Source organism: Nannospalax galili, unplaced genomic scaffold (genome assembly GCF_000622305.1).
Source record: "Nannospalax galili isolate Female #2095 unplaced genomic scaffold, S.galili_v1.0 scaffold341, whole genome shotgun sequence".
NCBI classification, from domain to species: Eukaryota; Metazoa; Chordata; class Mammalia; order Rodentia; family Spalacidae; genus Nannospalax; species Nannospalax galili.
In genome coordinates, this window is record NW_008346082.1 from 2,030,252 (window position 1) to 2,047,972 (window position 17,721).

At 45.1% G+C, this 17,721-nt stretch overlaps 1 protein-coding gene across 1 annotated transcript in view; it reads right to left on the reverse strand.

The window, feature by feature from the left end:
• The window catches only part of Ube2r2 (ubiquitin conjugating enzyme E2 R2), a 60,531-nt gene extending 49,771 nt beyond the window's left edge, over positions 1–10,760 (reverse strand). The window contains exon 1 of the mRNA XM_008842470.2: positions 10,015–10,760. Within this exon, the coding sequence (XP_008840692.1) occupies positions 10,015–10,191 (177 nt within the window). The 5' untranslated portion in view covers positions 10,192–10,760. The remainder of the gene's footprint in view (positions 1–10,014) is intronic.
• Positions 10,761–17,721: the final 6,961 nt, after the last annotated feature.

A 17,721-nucleotide genomic window follows, 5' to 3' on the forward strand; every position in this document is an offset into this window, starting at 1 on the left:
TGGACACAGAGTCTCCTTTCTGCATTCCTAGAACACTGGAAGTGGCAGCATGAAAAGCAGTTCATGATTAGCACAGGCCACACAGCAAGACCCTAACTCCAAACAAACAAACAAAAACTCCGGGGGGGGGGGTAGTGGTGGAAAAGAAAAGAAAATCATACAAAAAATTCCTTGGAATAAATTCTGAAGGGTATTAACATAAAAATTCCAAACTGAGGCAAAAGGCTTCTGCTGACTGCCTAATCTCCTGCTCCCCTGCAGTGTACTCAAACTAGATTTAAAAAGCAAAAAAACTTAAAAAAAAAAAAATGGTTAATGTTTAACAGGCTTATGTGTTTCACTGTAGGATGGGGATACTGCAAAGTACAAGAAAAAGTTATTTTTTTCTGGCTAATAAGGAATTTATCAACTGGAGACATAGTGATGGTAGAACACCTATAATACCAGCACGGGGGTTGGGGGGGGGATAACCTCAAGTTCAAGGCCAGCCTAGTCTACACAGAGACAGTATCTCAAAAGAAAAAAAAAGGGGCTAGAGAGATGGCTCAGCAGTTAAGAACAGAGGACCCAGATTCAGTTAGTTCCCAGCATACATGGTGACTAACAACTATCTGTAATTCCAGTTCCAGGGGATCAGACACCCTCTTCTGGCCTCCACAGGCACTGTATGACAATGTATTTATATATATGCAGGTAATATACTCATACACAAAATAATAAAATAAAAATGCCAGGCATGGGGACACACGCCTTTAATCCCAGCACTTGGAAGGCAGAGGCTGGTTGATCTCTGTGAGATCCAGGCTAGCTGGGGCTACAGGGAGTCCCTGCCCCCCCCCCCCAAAAAAAAAATTACCCCTGTCGTAATCTTTCTCTAGATTCAAAAACAAAATTTAGTTATATACCTTTGGAACATAAAGGCATTCTACTCATAAAATAAAGCAAAACATACAATAACAGTAAACACATAACTTCATATTAGAATCACATGTAGACTAGGCACAATGGCACATGTCCAGAGTCTGAGGCAGGATCAAGAGTTCAAGGTTATCATGACCTAAACAGCAAGTTCCAAACCTGGATTACAGTGAGACCAAGTCTCAGTCTCAAAAAAAAAAAGCAATGTGACATGTCTTTAGCCTTTAATCCCAGCACTTGGGAGGCAGCGGAAGGTGGATCTCTGTGAGTTTGAGGCCAGCCTTGTCTACATAGTGAGTTCCAGGCCAGCTGGGACTACTGGGAGACCCTGTCTCAAAGAGACAAAAAAAAAAAAAAAAACCTGTCACTTTTTCTCCCACAACTTTCAGACAGGCAAGATGGCTTACCAAGCAAAAGCACTTGCCACACAAGCCAAATGACCTGAGTCTGAGCCCATGAATCCATGGTGCAGTGCAGGGAGAGAACCAATTCCTAAAGTTGTCCTCAGTAACAGGTTTTACAACCTCAGGTTTGTCCACAAAACACATCATACACACACATAAACATACAATAAATAAGATAAAAATTAGGAACGTGTAGATTCTCAGTCATGTTCTCCCCTAAAAGATACTAATTTTATTAAATGAGAGCTTAAGTCCAGAAACTTTTTTCTTTTTTGAGATAGGGTCTTACTATGTAGGCCTGGCTGGCCTTGAACTCTTGTGTTGTTTAGATCAAGAGAGACAGAGAAAGAGGTAGTATTTTATTTTTTTAAATATTAATATTTTATTATTATTTATTCATTTAATTTGTTTTATTTTTTAGTCTTTTTGAGACAGGGTCTCCCTGTAGCCCCAGCATACCTAGAACTCACTATGGAGACCAGGCTGGTCTGGAACTCACAGAGATCCACCTGCCTCTGCCTCCCAAGTCCTGGGATTAAAGGCATGCACCACCATACCTGGCTTTTATTATTATTTTTTGTGTTTGAGTGTATTTCCTGCAAGTGTAAATACACCTCTGTTGTGTAAAGCCCAGAGGTCAGACGAGGGCATGAGAGCCCCTGCATTGGTCTATAGTTCTAAATTAAAATTTTCATTACAAAGGACACATTCTCAGGATAAATTTCCCTGTAAGATCTTTTATATTATTGCTTTTTTTGGTCTTTTTGAGACAGGGTCTCCCTGTAGCCCCAGCTGGCCTGGAACTCACTATGTAGACCAGGCTGGCCTTGAACTCCCAGATATCCACCTGCCTCTGCCTCCCAAGTGCTGGGACTACAGGCGTGCGCCACCACGCCCGGCATTATTGTTTTTTTAAGTTCAACAATATAGGCAATACAAATAAATCATGGCATATACACTACATAGCAATTAAAAAGTGCAGCACAAGCCAAGTGTTGTGGCACTGTCTTTAATCCCAACGCTGAGGAGGCAGAGGCAGAGGCAGAGGCAGGCAGATTTCTATCAGTTCGAGATCAGCCTGTTCTGTTCTACACAGTGAGTGCCAGACCAGCCAGGGCTACACAGTGAGACCCTGTCTCAAAATAAGAGATGGCTCAGCAGTTAAGAGCACTAACTGCTCTTGCAGAGGACACGGGTATGATTCCCAGGGCCCACATGGCAGGTAACAACCATCCATAACTGCAGTTCCCCGAGATCTGACACATGCTGTCTGTGCGTACTGCAGAATATGGGTACACTTACACACATGCAAGCAATTCACTCATACAGATAATAAAACAATAAATAAAACAATAAATAAAAATAGGGGCTGGAGAAACGGCTCAGCAATTAAGAGCACTGACTGCTCTTGCAGAGGACCCAGGTTGGACTCCCAGCACCCACATGGCGGCTAACACAGCTCCAGTTCCAGGGAATCCGATGCCCTCTTCTAACCTCCATGGGCACTGCATGACACAGGTGCACTTAAATACATGCAGGCAATACACTCATATGCATAAAATAAAAATGAATCTTTTTTAAAAAATAAAATGAGCCAGGGGCTGGAGAGATGGCTCAGTGGTTAAGAACATGGATCTTGCAGAAGACCCAGGTTCGAATCCCAGCACCCATATGGCAGCTAACAACTGTCCATAACTCCAGGTCCAGGGGATCCGATGGCCTCTTCTGTCCTCCAAGGGCACTGCACGACATGGGTGCACTTACCTACATGCAGGTAATACATCCATACACATAAAATAAAATAAAAAATAAAATAAAATAAAATGAGCCAGGCATGGTGGTGCATGCCTTTAATCCTAGCACTTGGAAGGCAGAGGCAAGTGGATCTCTGTTGAGCTCCAGGCCCTGGTCGAAGTAAAGAGTTCTAGGCCAGCCAGGGCCACAGGGAGACTCTATCTCAATAAGACCAAAAAATAAAGAGTCCCAGCACTTGGGAGGCAGAGGCAGAGGCAGGCGGATCTCTGAGTTCAAGGCCAGCCTGCTCTACATAGTGAGTTCCAGGCCAGCTGGGGCTACAGGGAGACCCTGTCTCAAATAAAAAGACCAAAAAATAAATTAATTAAATTAAATTAATAGGGCTGGAGAGATGGCTCAGCGGTTAAGAGCACTGGCTGCTATGTAGACCAGGCAGGTCTGCCTTTGCCTCCCAAGTGCTGGGATTAAAAAGGTATGTGCTGCCATGCCAGTCCCTTTTTTTTTTTTTTTTTTTTTTTTTTTTGGTCTTTTTGAGACAGGGTCTCCCTGTAGCCCCAGCTGTCCTGGAACTCACTATGTAGACCAGGCAGGACTTGAACTCACAGAGAGCCCCCTGCCTCTGCCTCCCAAGTGCTGGAACTAAAGGCGTGGGCCACCACACCCAGCTGGATTAGAGGTTCTATGTCATCCTGGCTACACAGCCTTCAATTCTAGCATGGACTACAGGAAATCCTGTCTGTAAAAAGCAAAATGGTTAAGGCACTTGCCATCAAGCTGGATGACCTAAGTTTGATCCCCAGGCTCATATGGTAGAAGGAGAGAACTGACTCCAGCAAGCTCTCCTGACCTCAGGGCACCCGCAAAAAAAAACATACACAAACACAAATGAATAAATAAAATGTAATAAAAATACTAAAAATAAACAGAGCACAAGAACTCATAACCTTAAGAGTTTATGGGGCTGGCAAGATGGCTCAAAGGTTAAGAGTACCAACTGCACTTGCAGAGGACCCGGGTTTGATTCCCACCACCTATATGGCAGTAAACAACCATTCATAACTCCAGTTCCAAGGCATCCAATGCCCTCTTCTGACCTTTTTGGGCATTGCAGGACACAGGTGACCTTACATACATACATATATGTATTTCATATACATAAAATAAAAATAAAATTTTTAAAACTTTGTTAAAAAAGTTTGTACATACACCATTTACAAATTACTAGCTAGCTTTGGTCACAATAGAAAATTCTTTTTAAGAGAGACAAGGTTTCATTCTGTAGCACAAGCTGGCCTCAATAATTTAAAACTCATGGCAATCCTCCTGCCTTAGACCCCCGAGTGCTGAGACTGCAGGTGTGAGCCATAATGCCTAGAAAAAAAAAAAATTCCTTTTTCTTATTCCTTCCAGTAGTAGGGACTAAATCTGAGGCCTCTAACATGCTAGGCAAGCCCTCTACCATTGAACTATACCCCCAGCTAGAAAACATCCTTTTGAGAAGAACAAAGATTTTTGAGATAGAAAAGCAGCTTCCTGCAACACCAAGGGAGGGGGACTTGAAGTTGAGCTGCCCTAGAAAGCATTTTTTGAAGCTAGAAATAACTGGTTCCCTTAAAATAGCACTTGTACATCCCCACATAATTTCTTTTCCAGTTTACCACTTACTATGTTTTCAAGTGACCTCTCTTAACAGAACATACTCCACAATTTACCAATGAAAGAGTAACTTAAGCTAGAGTTATAACTCAGTGGTAGAGTATTTCACCTATCATACACAGGTTATTAGGCTTGGCAGCAAGCACCCTTACCAACTGAGCCATCCTGTTGGCCCCTGTGCCAACTTCTAACTGCAACTGTAGAGGAAGACACTCAAAGACTTGTTTTAAGACAAAAGCAATGAAATTAAAGAAAAAAGACAGGCCTGCTGCACATGCCTTTAATCCTAGTACTTCTGAGGCGAAGGCAGACAGATCTCTGTGAGATCAAGGTCAATCTGGTTTACAGAGTGAGTTCCAGGCCAGCTGGGGCTACAGGGAGACCAAAAGGGGAAAAAAATGTTCATACTTGGGTCAACAAGATGGCTCAGCAAAAGAACCTGCTGCCAAGTCTGACAACCTGAGTATGCACAGTGGCACCTGTGTACACACACACACACACACACACACACACACACACACACACTAAACATAAGATTAAAAAAAAAAAAAAAAAAAAGACCTGCTGGGTGTGGTGGTGCACGCCTTTAGTCCCAGAACTCAGGAGGCAGAGGCAGGTGGATCTCTGTGAGTTCAAGGCCAGCCTGGTCTACATAGTGAGTTCAAGTCAGCTGGGACTACAGGGAGACCCTGTCTCAAAAAGAGAAAAAAAAAGAAAAAGAACTGAAGAGATGGCTCAGGGGTTAAGAGCACTTACTGCTCTTCAAGACGACCCAAGTTCAATTCCCAGCAACTAGTCAGGTGGCTCACAACCACCTCTACTTCTAGTTCCAGGGGATCTGACACCCTGGCCTCTGAGCACACCCCCCACACAATATACACATACACACATATACACATAAAAATAAAAATGAATCTTGAGTTCAAGGCCAGTCAGAGATACAGAGTGAGACCCTGTCTCAAAAAAAAAAAAAAAAAAAAAGCTTTTCACACTTCAGGTTGAGGATGTACATCAGTGGGTAGAGTTTTTGCCTGGCATACATCATAGCCTGGGTTCAAGCTCCAGCATGACATAAACCTGGCGTGGGAGCACAAGCCTGTAATCCCAGCACTTGGGAGGTTGAGGCAGCAGGATCAGAATTTCAAGGTCATCTTTGGCTACCTATAAAGCTCACAGCCATGCTGGATGTGGTGGCACACACCTTTAATCTCGGCACTCCTCGGCACTTGGGAGGCCGAGGCAGCCTGGTCTACCTAGTGAGTTTCAGGATAGCTGGGGCTACAGGGAGATCCTGTCTCAAAAAAGACTAAATTAATTAATTAATTAATTAATTAAAAATAAAGTTCACAACCAACCTGGCATAAATGAAACCCTGTCTCAAAAAAAATTTTTTTTTGCCAGGCATGGTGGTGCACACCTTTGATCCCAGCACTTGGGAGGCAGAAGTAGGTACATCTTTGTGAGTTCAAGGCCAGCCTGGTCTACATAGCAAGTTCCAGGACAGCTGGGGCTACTGGGAGACCGTGTCTCAAAAAGCCAAAAAAAAATTTTTTTTCATACTTTTCTAGAACATGGTGGCACAGACCTATAATCCCAATACTTGGGAGGTTACAGGATAATCTTGAGTTCAAAGTCAACATGAGCTACACAATGCAAACCTAAGCTATAAAAACCAGATTTTGTTTTTAGTATTTACTTTATTTAGTATTTTTTTTGTTTTGTTTTTAGTATTTTGCATGTATATAAGAGCACCGTGTGTTTACAGTGCCCACAGAGGCCAGAAGAGGGTGTTGGGTCTTAACCCCTGAGTTATCTCTTCTGCCCTCTTTGTTTTTTTTTTGAAACAGGGGCTCACATAACTCAAGCTGGCACTGAAACAAGGACTCCAAAGTGTGAGCCAGGGGGTAGTATAAGGGTGGGGTGGGGTGGAGTTGGGAGGAGATGTGTGATTTTTAACATATCAGAATCAAAGGCTAAGAACATAGCTTCAATGACAGAGTTTGAGAGGTCCTGGGTTCAATCCTCAGCATCCAAAAACTAGGAAGGGGCCGGCAAAATGGCCCAGCAGGTAAAGTGCTTGCTCTACAAACCTGTCAACCTAATTCAATCCCTAGACCCTACATAACAGTGGAAGATGAAGGTGCCAAGAAGAAAACCAACTCCAAAAAGTTGTCCTGAGCTCCACACACAGCTGTGGCTCCAGTGCACTAACACACACACACACACACACACACACACACACACAAACAAACATGTTTTTAATTAGGACAGAAGAAGGCTGGGCATGGTGGCACACATCTTTAATCCCAGCACTCGGGAGGCAAGAGTGGTGGATCTCTGGGAGTTCAAGGCCAGCCTGGTCTACATGGCAAGTTCCAGAACCAGCCAGGGCTACACAGTGAGATCCTGCCTCCAAATAACTAAATTAATTTTTTTTGAAGTTAAACATACTAGTGTGGTGGTGCATGCTTTTAATCCCAGCACTTGGGAGGCAGAGGTGGGTGGATCTCTGTTAGTTGGAAGCCACCCTGGTCTACATAGGGAGTTCCAGGCCAGCTGGGGCTACAGGGAGACCCTATCTCAAAAAGACCGGAAAACAAAAGAATCCTTTATTTTTTTCTTGCTATGTAACCCTAGCCAGTCTCAAACTTGCACAGCTCCTCCTGCTTCGGCTTACCTACAGATTGCTAGGAATACAGGAAACACTTTGTTTTTTTGGCAGTGCTGGGATGTTGCAAACTCAGGGCTTTAAGCATGCTAGGCAAGCCTTCTACCACTGGGCTACAGCCTTGATCCCTAAGCCAATCTTTTTTCAACAGAGCTGAAGCTGAAATTTTATTTTGGCACATGTATGAGTCTGTGTGTTTATATGTATGTGTGTTGCTAGAGAATAAAACCAGGGCTTCATGTACAGTAGACAAATACTCTACACTGAGCTACATCTCTAGCCCAAAGCCTTTATTTATTTATTTATTTTAATTTTTTGGTCTTTTTGAGGGGGCTACAGGGTCTCCCTGCAGCCCCAGCTGTCCTGGATTCACCATGGAGACTAGGCTGGCCTCGAACTCAGAGATCTGCCTGCCTCTGCCTCCTGAGTGCTGGGATTAAAGGTGTGTGCTACCACACCAGGCCCAAAGCCTTTATTTTAAATTAGTGCATACTATAGGGACTATTTCTATACTACAAATTCCAAACTGAGAGTGTCACACTCATCAACTATTAGTCAAAGTATTACAATTTGCAACATACTATTTTCTTTCACATAATTGTTTTTATTTCATTTATTTATTTATTTATTTATTTATTTATTTATTTATTTATTCATTTATTTATTTATTTTGGTCTTTTTAAAGCAGGGTCTCCCTGTAGCCCCAGCTGGCCTGGAACTCACTATGTAGACCAGGCTGGCCTTGAACTCACAGAGATCTGCCTGCCTCAGCCTCCCCGAGTGCTGGGATTAAAGGTGTGCGCCACCATGCCAACAACACATAGTTTTGTTTTTTAAAATTGCAATAGAGAATAAGTACTATTCATTACCTTGTTATCAGTTGTCCCAAATAATACTTTTTGGAACTTAAATTTTATTATTTAAAACTAACCAGTAATTTTGCCTAAAAAAATGTCTTAATAGGAAAGTTATCACTCGAACTTCACTGTATATAAAGAACATTTTATTTGACAATAAATGCACCATTGCCAACATGCACACAGTACCTTTTCCAGTCTATCACTAATAACATACCTTTCCTTAGAAATTCTAAACACCTGTATCTAAATATACTGTATGCCAACCACAAAAAGATGAAGCCAACAGTAAGAATACCACACTTTTACATAATATTTTTAAAATGCCCTTTTAGTAGGTATCCAGTGACTATCAGGGGCATGAATATTAAGCATTTCCATATCAATCGTCTTTTCTACTAAGTTGACCCAGTTCAAATCCTGAAACTGAGGCTTTTACCTTTTGAAGGGTAGAAAACAAGAGTTAAGTAATTGGGTAGTCCTAAAAATACACATCACAACTACATGACTAAGAAACTCATTTAAGACGTGTGCCAAGATAACCCCTCCCTTCAAAACAAACTAAAATTGACTCACTGGCCTATTTTACTTGATTTTGTAAATTTAAAAAATTAAATGGATTCCTAAACACTCATTTCCTCTGTGTCTGCCCCCACAGTAAACATCTTAATCTTTACTCTGGGATTCCGCACTCTTAAAAAAAAAAAAAAAAAAATGCTTAAGTCAAATCAAAAGAAAAAAAAACTCAGTATCTCCAAGTTATTTACCTTAGAGTTAAAAACAAAAACACTGGGCTCCAAAATAATTCATGAAAACAAAAGAAACAATTGTCTATCAAGGCTGGCTCCTTAGAGCTATTCGACAGAGAGAAACCCTCTCACCTCCGATACTTCTCATTTGTCAGAGGACCCCATTTGTGGAGTTAACCACTTGAGCAAAAGCTTTCAATTCTGTCTCTCTAAAGTGGGAAACTATCAATCTCCATGCCTGACATGATCCACTCTGTGGGCGTTTGTACATGTAGGGAAAATATGCTAGTAAACTTGGTAGGTGAGGACAAAGGGCATTTTGAAAGGAGCAGAGACGAGGTATATGAAGAATGAGGGCACAGAGGGGCTAAAGTCCTCTTGAGCTTTAGTATAAAGCCAAGACAGTGCAGCACATCTCCCCTACCCCTTTCTTAGCCACCCCCCCACCCCCGGCATCCTTCCTTATTACCACCCAGTGGAATCAAAAGTTGGAACTACCACTATCCAAGAAGACCAACAAATCCTCAAAATGTTAAGAGCCCTGACAACGGCGGGAATGACAGGCTAATGTCCCTCCCCCACCCCCAGCCCAAAAAAGAAAAGTCCAATCCAGTAATTACTGTGCAGGTCACCCTGCCCTCTGGGGCAATTCCAGCCTGCGCAGAGAAGGCTCTGACGGGATGTCGAGAAAGGAACGCCAGACCATCTCCATTTCCACACACCCTCAGCAGGAGAAACAAAACAAAGGCAGCTCTCCTTCCCCGGTAGCCACTACCCCAGCCGGAGGCTTTCCCATTTCCCGGTGCAGCCAGGCCTCCCGCCCCCGCCCCATGACAAAGAAAAGGCACTGGGTGAGCCAGGCCTTCCTGTCTCCGGGAGGGGGAGGGGGCTGGGGTGAGCAGCCCCCTCCGCGCACCCGTGCTCACGCTCCCAGCCCGCACACCGACCCAGCGGCGGAGGGCCGAGGCCGAGGCCTGGAAGCCGGGCCCGGGAAGGGGTGGGGGTACCTTGAAGTAGCCGCCTTCGTAGAGAGTATTGGGGGGTCCGAAGATGGCCACCTCCCAGTTGTAGAGGTCGGACTCATCCACCAGGGTGATCCGGAAGCCTTCCACTGGTTCCTCCTGCAGGGATTTGAGCTCGAGCATCAGGGCCTTCTGCGAGCTGGTCATCTGCTGCTGGGCCATCGCGGCGGCGGCCGAGCCGGGCCGGGGCCCCAGTCCTCGCGCACCGGCCGGGCCGGACCAGGCCCCTCCCCTCCGTTCGCCCTCGGGCCGGGTCGGGCCGGGCCGGGCCCCCTGTCTCCACACGCCCGGTGGGGCCGGACGAGGCCCCAGACGGCCCGCGGGCCCGCCCGGGGTCCTCCTCACACTCGAAATGGGCCCTACCGGGCCCCCTCACAGTCGGACCGGGTGGCGGCGGGCCTGAGGGAGTTGGGGGAATTCGCTCCCGGCCCCGGGCCTCCCCCCCCCGGAGGGGGCCTCTACGTGAGGGGGGGGTGGAAACGGAGGAAGGCGGCGGAGAGCAGGCGGTGGTGAAGAGGGGGCCCCGGGAGCGCCGCGCTCGCTAGCCCTCTGGTTCTCCTCGGGGGCCGAGGGGCGCGCGCGGGAGGGAGCGCCGAGCGCTGGGGTCTCTGGACAGCAGCGGCGGCGGCGGCGGCGGCGGCGGCGGCTGCGCCGGGGGAGGGGTGGCCGAGGAGAGCAAGAGCTAGAGCGCCGCGCGCCGCGGGAGCAACAGAGCCGAGAAGGAGGGAGGGCAAGGAAGGAGGGCCGCGCGCCGGGAGGGGGGCGGCTCTCGGCCCAGCGGCTCAACGCGCCTGCGCGCGGCCCTCCTCCCGCTCCTCCTCCGGCAGCTCTTCTCGGCTGCTTCTACCCAGCTGCGGCGGCGTTTTGTGACGCCCGCCCGTGTCCCCCGAAGCCTTAAAGAGCCTGGTAGCGGTGGATCGCTTTGGCCCCCGAGTAACGGTTGTGCAGCCGGACACTGCGGTCCCAGAGGCGCGTCCCAGAAGGAACCCCAAGTCCCAAAGCTCCCAGCGTCCTCCCCCTGTGTGTGCCCGGCCTCCGCAGCCGTCCTCGGAGGAGCCCTGGGCCTCTCTCAGTGACACCCAGTTTGTGGTCCTACGCTTAGTAGGTACTTGGACAGGATGGGCAGAGCGCTGCCTCCGGGCATCTCTCCAGCAGAGAGATCCCGCCCCCTGGCCTGTGTGCCCCCCCCACCCCGAGGCAAATCACCCACTTTAGGCAAGGCAGTTTCCCAAAGGAGAAGTGGAGGAAAACAGGCCAGCTCCCACTTTGCTGCTTTACCAAGAAGTTATGAGGAGAGTAAAAAAATAATAAAATTGGTCCTTCGTGTGATTTGGGGAAGATACCTTAGTTTACCTGTTTGTAAAATACTCGTTGGCCCGGCTCTACTGAAATGAGGGTAGGGGGACAGGAGCAGGAGGAGCACTTTACGGGAGACCAGCCTGGTCTATAAAACTAGCTCCATGCCAGTCGGAGCTATATAGTAAGACCCTGCGTCAAAAAAACATTATTGTGATTGAACTTTGACCTCCTACAGAGCCTTCAGCTTCATTCAACCTGGAACTGAGGGACTTTTTAAATAATCATGCCCCACAGTCCCTGGGTTAAAATACTCTTAGGAAGGCATGTCCTATAACTGCCTGAACTGTTTGCCAGAGAAGCCAGGATACTGTGAACAGTTCCACACAAATAGTCGGGTTCAGAAAGATCTTCATACCAACTCTTTGATTCATCAGCCTCTGTAAAGCCAGTTAATTATATCTAATACAGGAATTGTAATGATTAAATGAGATCATCTATGTATAGCATTCAGAATACATGGTTAATGATCCATAAAGAGCAACTTTAAAGAAAAACTTTTTAAAAAAGCATGATTGTTCGCTGATTGTGGTGGCGCACGCCTGTAGTCCCAGCACTTGGGAGGTGGAGGCAGGTGGATCTCTGTGAGTTCAAGGCCAGCCTGGTCTACATAGTGAGTTCCAGGCCAGCTGGGGCTGCAGGGAGACCCTGTCTCAAAAAGACCAAAAAAAAAAGCATGATTGTATTCTGGATACCACCCTTTTTAAAATTTTTTGAAATTATTTTTTTAATGTGTATGAGTGTCTTGCCTGCCTGTATGTAAATGCACCAGCGTGTACAATGCCTGTGGAATTCAGAAAAGGGCCTTGGATTCTTTGGAACTGGAGTCACAGACTTAGCCCCATGTAGATTCTGGGAACCAAGCCCGGGTCCTCTAGAAGACCAACCAGTGCTCTTAACCACTGAGTCAGCTCTCTAATCCTCCACCATTCTTTTAAAAAATATTTATTTATTTATTTATTGGTCTTTTAATATTTTATTTTTATTTTATGTGTATGAGTGTATTGCCTGCATGTATGTGAGTGCACCCGTGTTGTGCAATGCTGCGGAGGTCAGAAGAGGGCCCTGGAAATGGCATTAAGGACAGTTCATAGCCGCATGTGGGTGCTAGGAATCGAACCCGGGTCCTCTGCAAGAGCAGTCAGTGCTCTTAACCACTGAGCCATCTCTCTAGGCCCTGGTCTTTTTTGTTTTGTTTTGTTTTTTTGGTCTTTTTGAGACAGGGTCTCCCTGTAGCCCCAGCTGTCCTGGAACTCATTATGTAGACCAGGCTATGTAGACCAGGCTGGCCTTGAACCCACAGAGATCCTCCTGCCTCTGCCTCCCAAGTGCTGGGATTAAAGGTGTCCACGCCCAGCCTTTTTTTTAATGTTTTATTAATTTTTATTTTATGTGTATGAGTGTTATGCCTGCATGTAGGTAAGTGCACCCGTGTCATGCAATGCCTGCAGAGGACAGAAGAGGCTGTCAAATCCCCTGGAACTGAAGTTACGACAGTTGTTAGCTGCCATGTGGGTGCTGGGATTTGAACCCAGATCTTCTGCAAGAACAGTGTTCTTAACTGCTGAGTCATCTCTCCAGACCCTTATTTATTGGTCTTTTTGAGACAGGGTCTCCCTGTAGCCCCAGCTGGCCTGAAATTGTAGACCAAACAGCCCATGCCACCACAGCCAGCTATTTTTATTATTTTTATATATAGGAGTGTTTTGCCTGAATGTGTGTAAGTGTACCACATGCATGCAGTGTCTAAGGAGGCAGAAGAGGGTGTTGGGTCCTCTGGAACTTGAGCTACAGGTGATTATGAGCTGCCATGTTCTGCTAGAAACTGAACCTCCTCTGCAAGAGCCTCCAGTGCTCTTAATGACTGAGCCATCTCTCCAGTCCCATCATTGGTTGGTTTATATGTTGTTCCTTTGGTTTTTGAAACAGGGTCTCTCTGTAACCATATCTGGAACTTGCTGTGTGGACCAAGCTGGCCTAGATCTCACAGAGATCTACCTGCCTCTGCCTCCTAAGTGCTGGGACTAAAGGTGTGTGCCACCAAACCCGGCTCTCTCCACCCTTCTTTTTTATTTTTTAATTTTTTTTATTTATTTATTTATTTTTTTTTTTTTGGTTTTTTTGAGACAGGGTCGCCCTGTAGCCCCAGCTGGCTTGGAACTCAGAGATCTGTCTGCCTTTACCTCCAGAGTGCTAAGATTAAAGGTGCACGCCACCACACCCAGCATAATGCTTTATTTTTACAACAGTTTTAAATTTACAGAAAAACTGAGAAGATATTAAAGTTCTCATGTACCTGGTACCCAGTTTCCCTATTAATATCATCTTATATTAGTGCAAGATATCTGTTGCAATGTATAAATCAACATTGAGAGCTCAGCATGGTGGCACTTGTTTGTAATCCCAACACTCTGGAGGCTGAAGGTAGGAGGATCACTTTGACTTTGATGTCAGCCTGACTTCTAAGAAACCCTGTCTCAAAAAGACAAAAAGTGGTGCTACAACATACCTATAATCCCAACTCTCTGGAAATGGAGGCAAGAGAGTCAGGGGCTCAAGGACAATACTGGCTACAAAGCAAGCATGCCAGTCTGGACTACATGCCTGTCACCAAAAAAAAAAAAAAAAAAAAAAAAAAAAAAAAAAAAAAAAGGGCTGGAGAGATACCTCAATGGTAACTCCAGTTCCAGGGGACCCAACACCCTCTTCTGTCTCCTTGGGCATTGCATGAATGTAGTGCACATACATACATGCAGGCAGATCTCTGTGAGTTCGAGGCCAGCCTGGTCTACATAGCAAGTTCCAGGCCAGGTGGGGCTACAAGGAAACCCTGTCTCAAAAAGACCAAAATAATAGATAAATAAAAAGTCTAGAAATTTTAAAAAGGCTGGGCATGGTGGTGCACACCTCTAATCGCAGCACTCCTAAGGCAGAAGAGGCAGGCAGACCTCTGTGAGTTCAAGGCCAGCCTGGTCTACATAGTGTGTTCCAAGCCAGCTGGGGCTACAGGGAGACCCTGTCTCAAAAAGACCAAAAACAAATTTTTTTTTTTAAAAAGGGCCTGGCCTGGTGGCACGCCTTTCATCCCAGCACATAGGGGCAAGCAGATCTCTGTGAGATCGAAGCCAGCCTGATCTACATAGCAAGTTCCAGGTCAGCGGGGATTACTGGAAGATCCTTTCTCATGCTCCCCTTCCCAAAAAAATTTAAAAAGGAAAACCCAAAAAGTTATATGTCAATATTGATACACGACCATTGACAAGTTCAGGCTTTCTTCATATTTCCTTTACTTTCACCTAATGTCATTTTTCTTTTTTCAGTTTTTGATTTTGGGGGTTTTGTTTTGTTTTTTCTTTTCTTGTTTTGAGACAGGGTCTCTCTCTAGCCCCCGCTGGCCTGAAACTTGCTGAGCATAGGCCACCATATATGTTGAAAATGTTATTTTTAGGCCAGGAGTGGTGGTGCACACCTTTAGGCCCAGCACTTGGGAGGCAGAGGCAGGCAAATCTCTGTGAGTTCAAGGCCAGCCTGGTCTACATAGTGAATTCCAGGCCTAGCTGGGGCTACTGGGAGACCCTGTTTCAAAACAAACAAACAAACAAAAAAAGTTACTTTTCTATTTCAGCATCCCATTCATGCAAAATTTTAGAATTGTCTTCTTTTAGATGATTTTGACAGCTCTGAAGAATATTCATTCATCTTTTGCTTTTTTAGTTGTTTCTTTTGGTGGTTCCAAGACTGAACCCAGGGTCTCCAGGCTAGGGAAGTACTCTACCTCTGAGCTATAGCCCCAAGCCTTTTTAATTTTTTCAAACAATATTTCATCTTTTATTTAATCTTATTATTTTACATGTATTCATTTGTGTATATGTGCATGAACACACACGGGATTCTGCTGCAGTGAGCACTTGAAGGTCAGAAGACAACTTGCAGAGAGTAGATTCTCCCTCAAATCCACCATGTGGGTTCCATGGAGGCACTCAGGTCAGGTTTGACAGCAAGTTCCTTTACCTGCTAAGTCATCTCACTGGTCCTCTTTTCCTGTTTTTTGGGGGGACAAGGTCTTTCTAGGTACTCCAGGCTGGCTTCAAACCAGCTAGCCTCAGCCTCCAGAGTGCTAGGATTACAGCAATGGGCCACCACACCTAGCAAGGTAAAATATTTCGTAGACAGTCCCTCAATTGAGATTTGTGATTTTTTTTTTGTTTTTTTTTAGATGGTCTCCCTGTAGCCCCAGCTGTCCTAGAACTCACTATGTAGGCCAGCCCAGCCTTGAACTCACAGAAATCTGCCTGCCTCTGCCGCCCGAGTGCTGGGATTAAAGGTGTGCACCACCACACCTGGCTGAAATTTGTGATATTTTTCTAAGTAAGACTTTTTGGTTTTGTTTTTTTTCTAAAGGGAACAATTACTGAGGTAAATGCCATTTCCATCACATCATACCAAGGGCACATTATAGAGCAACATGACTAGCATTGTTGATGTTGACCTTGATCACCTGGCTACAGTGGTATGTCAGGTCTTTCCACTGTAAAATTACACTGCTTCCTCCCCTACTCCTTTCTGTACTATGTTGTTTTCAAGGAAGTCACTATACACAATCTATTTGATGAGCCATTTATATATCTATAGACAAAGTCTGGTCTTGTGATATAGCCCAGACTGCTTGGAACTCAATATGCAGTCCTACCTGACCTCCAACTTTTGATCCTCCTGCCTCTACGTACCTAGTGCCAGAATTCTAGGCATGTGCCACCATTAAGCCCGACTTTTTTATTTTCCACAAATGATATCTCAATACTTCAAAGCATCATTCTGTCATTTCAAAGTTATCTTTAGCTACATAATTATGACCAGTTTGGGCTACATAAGACCTCACAACTTTCTAAAAATTTTTATTATTTTTTTATGTGTATAAATGTATTGCCTGCATGTATGTGAGTACACCCGTGTTGTGCAATGCTGCAGAGGTCAGAAACAGGCTTCAGATTCCCCTGGAACTGGAGTTAAGGACAATGGTTCGTAGCTGCCATGTGGGTGCTGGGAATTGAACCCGGGTCCTCTGAAAGAGCAGTCAGTGCTCTTAACCGCTGAGCCATCCCTCCAGCCCCAGCTTCTTTTTTTTTAAAAGCATCATTCTCTGACCCCAAACCCTGTCTAGGTCATGAGGCCAATTGTATTACCACTAGAATTAGAACTCCACCCAAGGAAAAAAATATCCTAATTAAAGCATCTTTCCTCCTCAAATGATGACATATACCTAGTTCTAGCTTCCCTTCCTCCACCATTCAATTTAAGGACAAGATTGCTGACCTAGAAACCCAGGAGATGATGTTGACACCTTTAATAGCACAGCTGTGAGTAGACAAATAGGCAGAAAGCTCACCTTCAAAGCATTTCACCCACATAAACACTTCATAGCCCCACCCTGACCTATAGGAATATAGATCCCTAGACTAAGCCACTGAAACATACACCTGCTGTATACAGAAGCTGTATCCCAGACTCAAGCCAACTCACAAATTCATACTAGTTATCTACTGTGGGCATGGTCCTGAGCTAGAAGGCAGGCAGCAGCTAAGTATCTTAATGAGTTCTGTACCCAAATCTCTCCACTCTCGACATAGAATTGCAATCCCACAGAACTAGTTCCTGTCTTATTCTAGCCAGGAAAGACATTATCATCTAGTAGGCTGCAACTGATCCTTATTCATCTCTGTATCAAAAAAGCATGCCATCTGACACAGACACTTAAGTATTTGGATTTTGTTGTTATTGTTTTCTTATTTCATTTATTATTTATCTTTTTTTTGTCTTTTTTGAGACAGAGTCTCTTTGTAGCCCCAGCTGTCCTGGAACTCACTATGTAGACCAGGCTGGCCTCAAACTCACAAAGATCTGCCTGCCTCTGCCTACCAAGTGCTGGATTAAAGGTGTGCGCTGCCATGCCCGGCATTATTTATCTATTTTTGTATGTGTTTCTGGGGAGGGGGCACATGCAATACCATGAGTGACATGTGGAAGTCAGGACAACTTGCAGGAGTCAATTCTTCTGTCATATGGGTCCAGGGATAGAACTCAGTTCATCAAACTTGGCAGCAAATGCCTTTACACGTTGAGCAATTTTAGCAGGCCCCATTTTTTAGTTTTGTTGTGTTGTGTTTTTGAGGTATGGTTGCAGTATGGTTTTGAGGTATTTATTCTTGTTTTTCTTTTATTATTATTATTATTTTTTTTCTTTTTGGTCTTTTTGAGACAGGGTCTTCCTGTAGCCCCAGCTGTTCTGGAACTCACTATTGTAGACCAGGCTGCCCTTGAACTCACAAAGATCTGCCT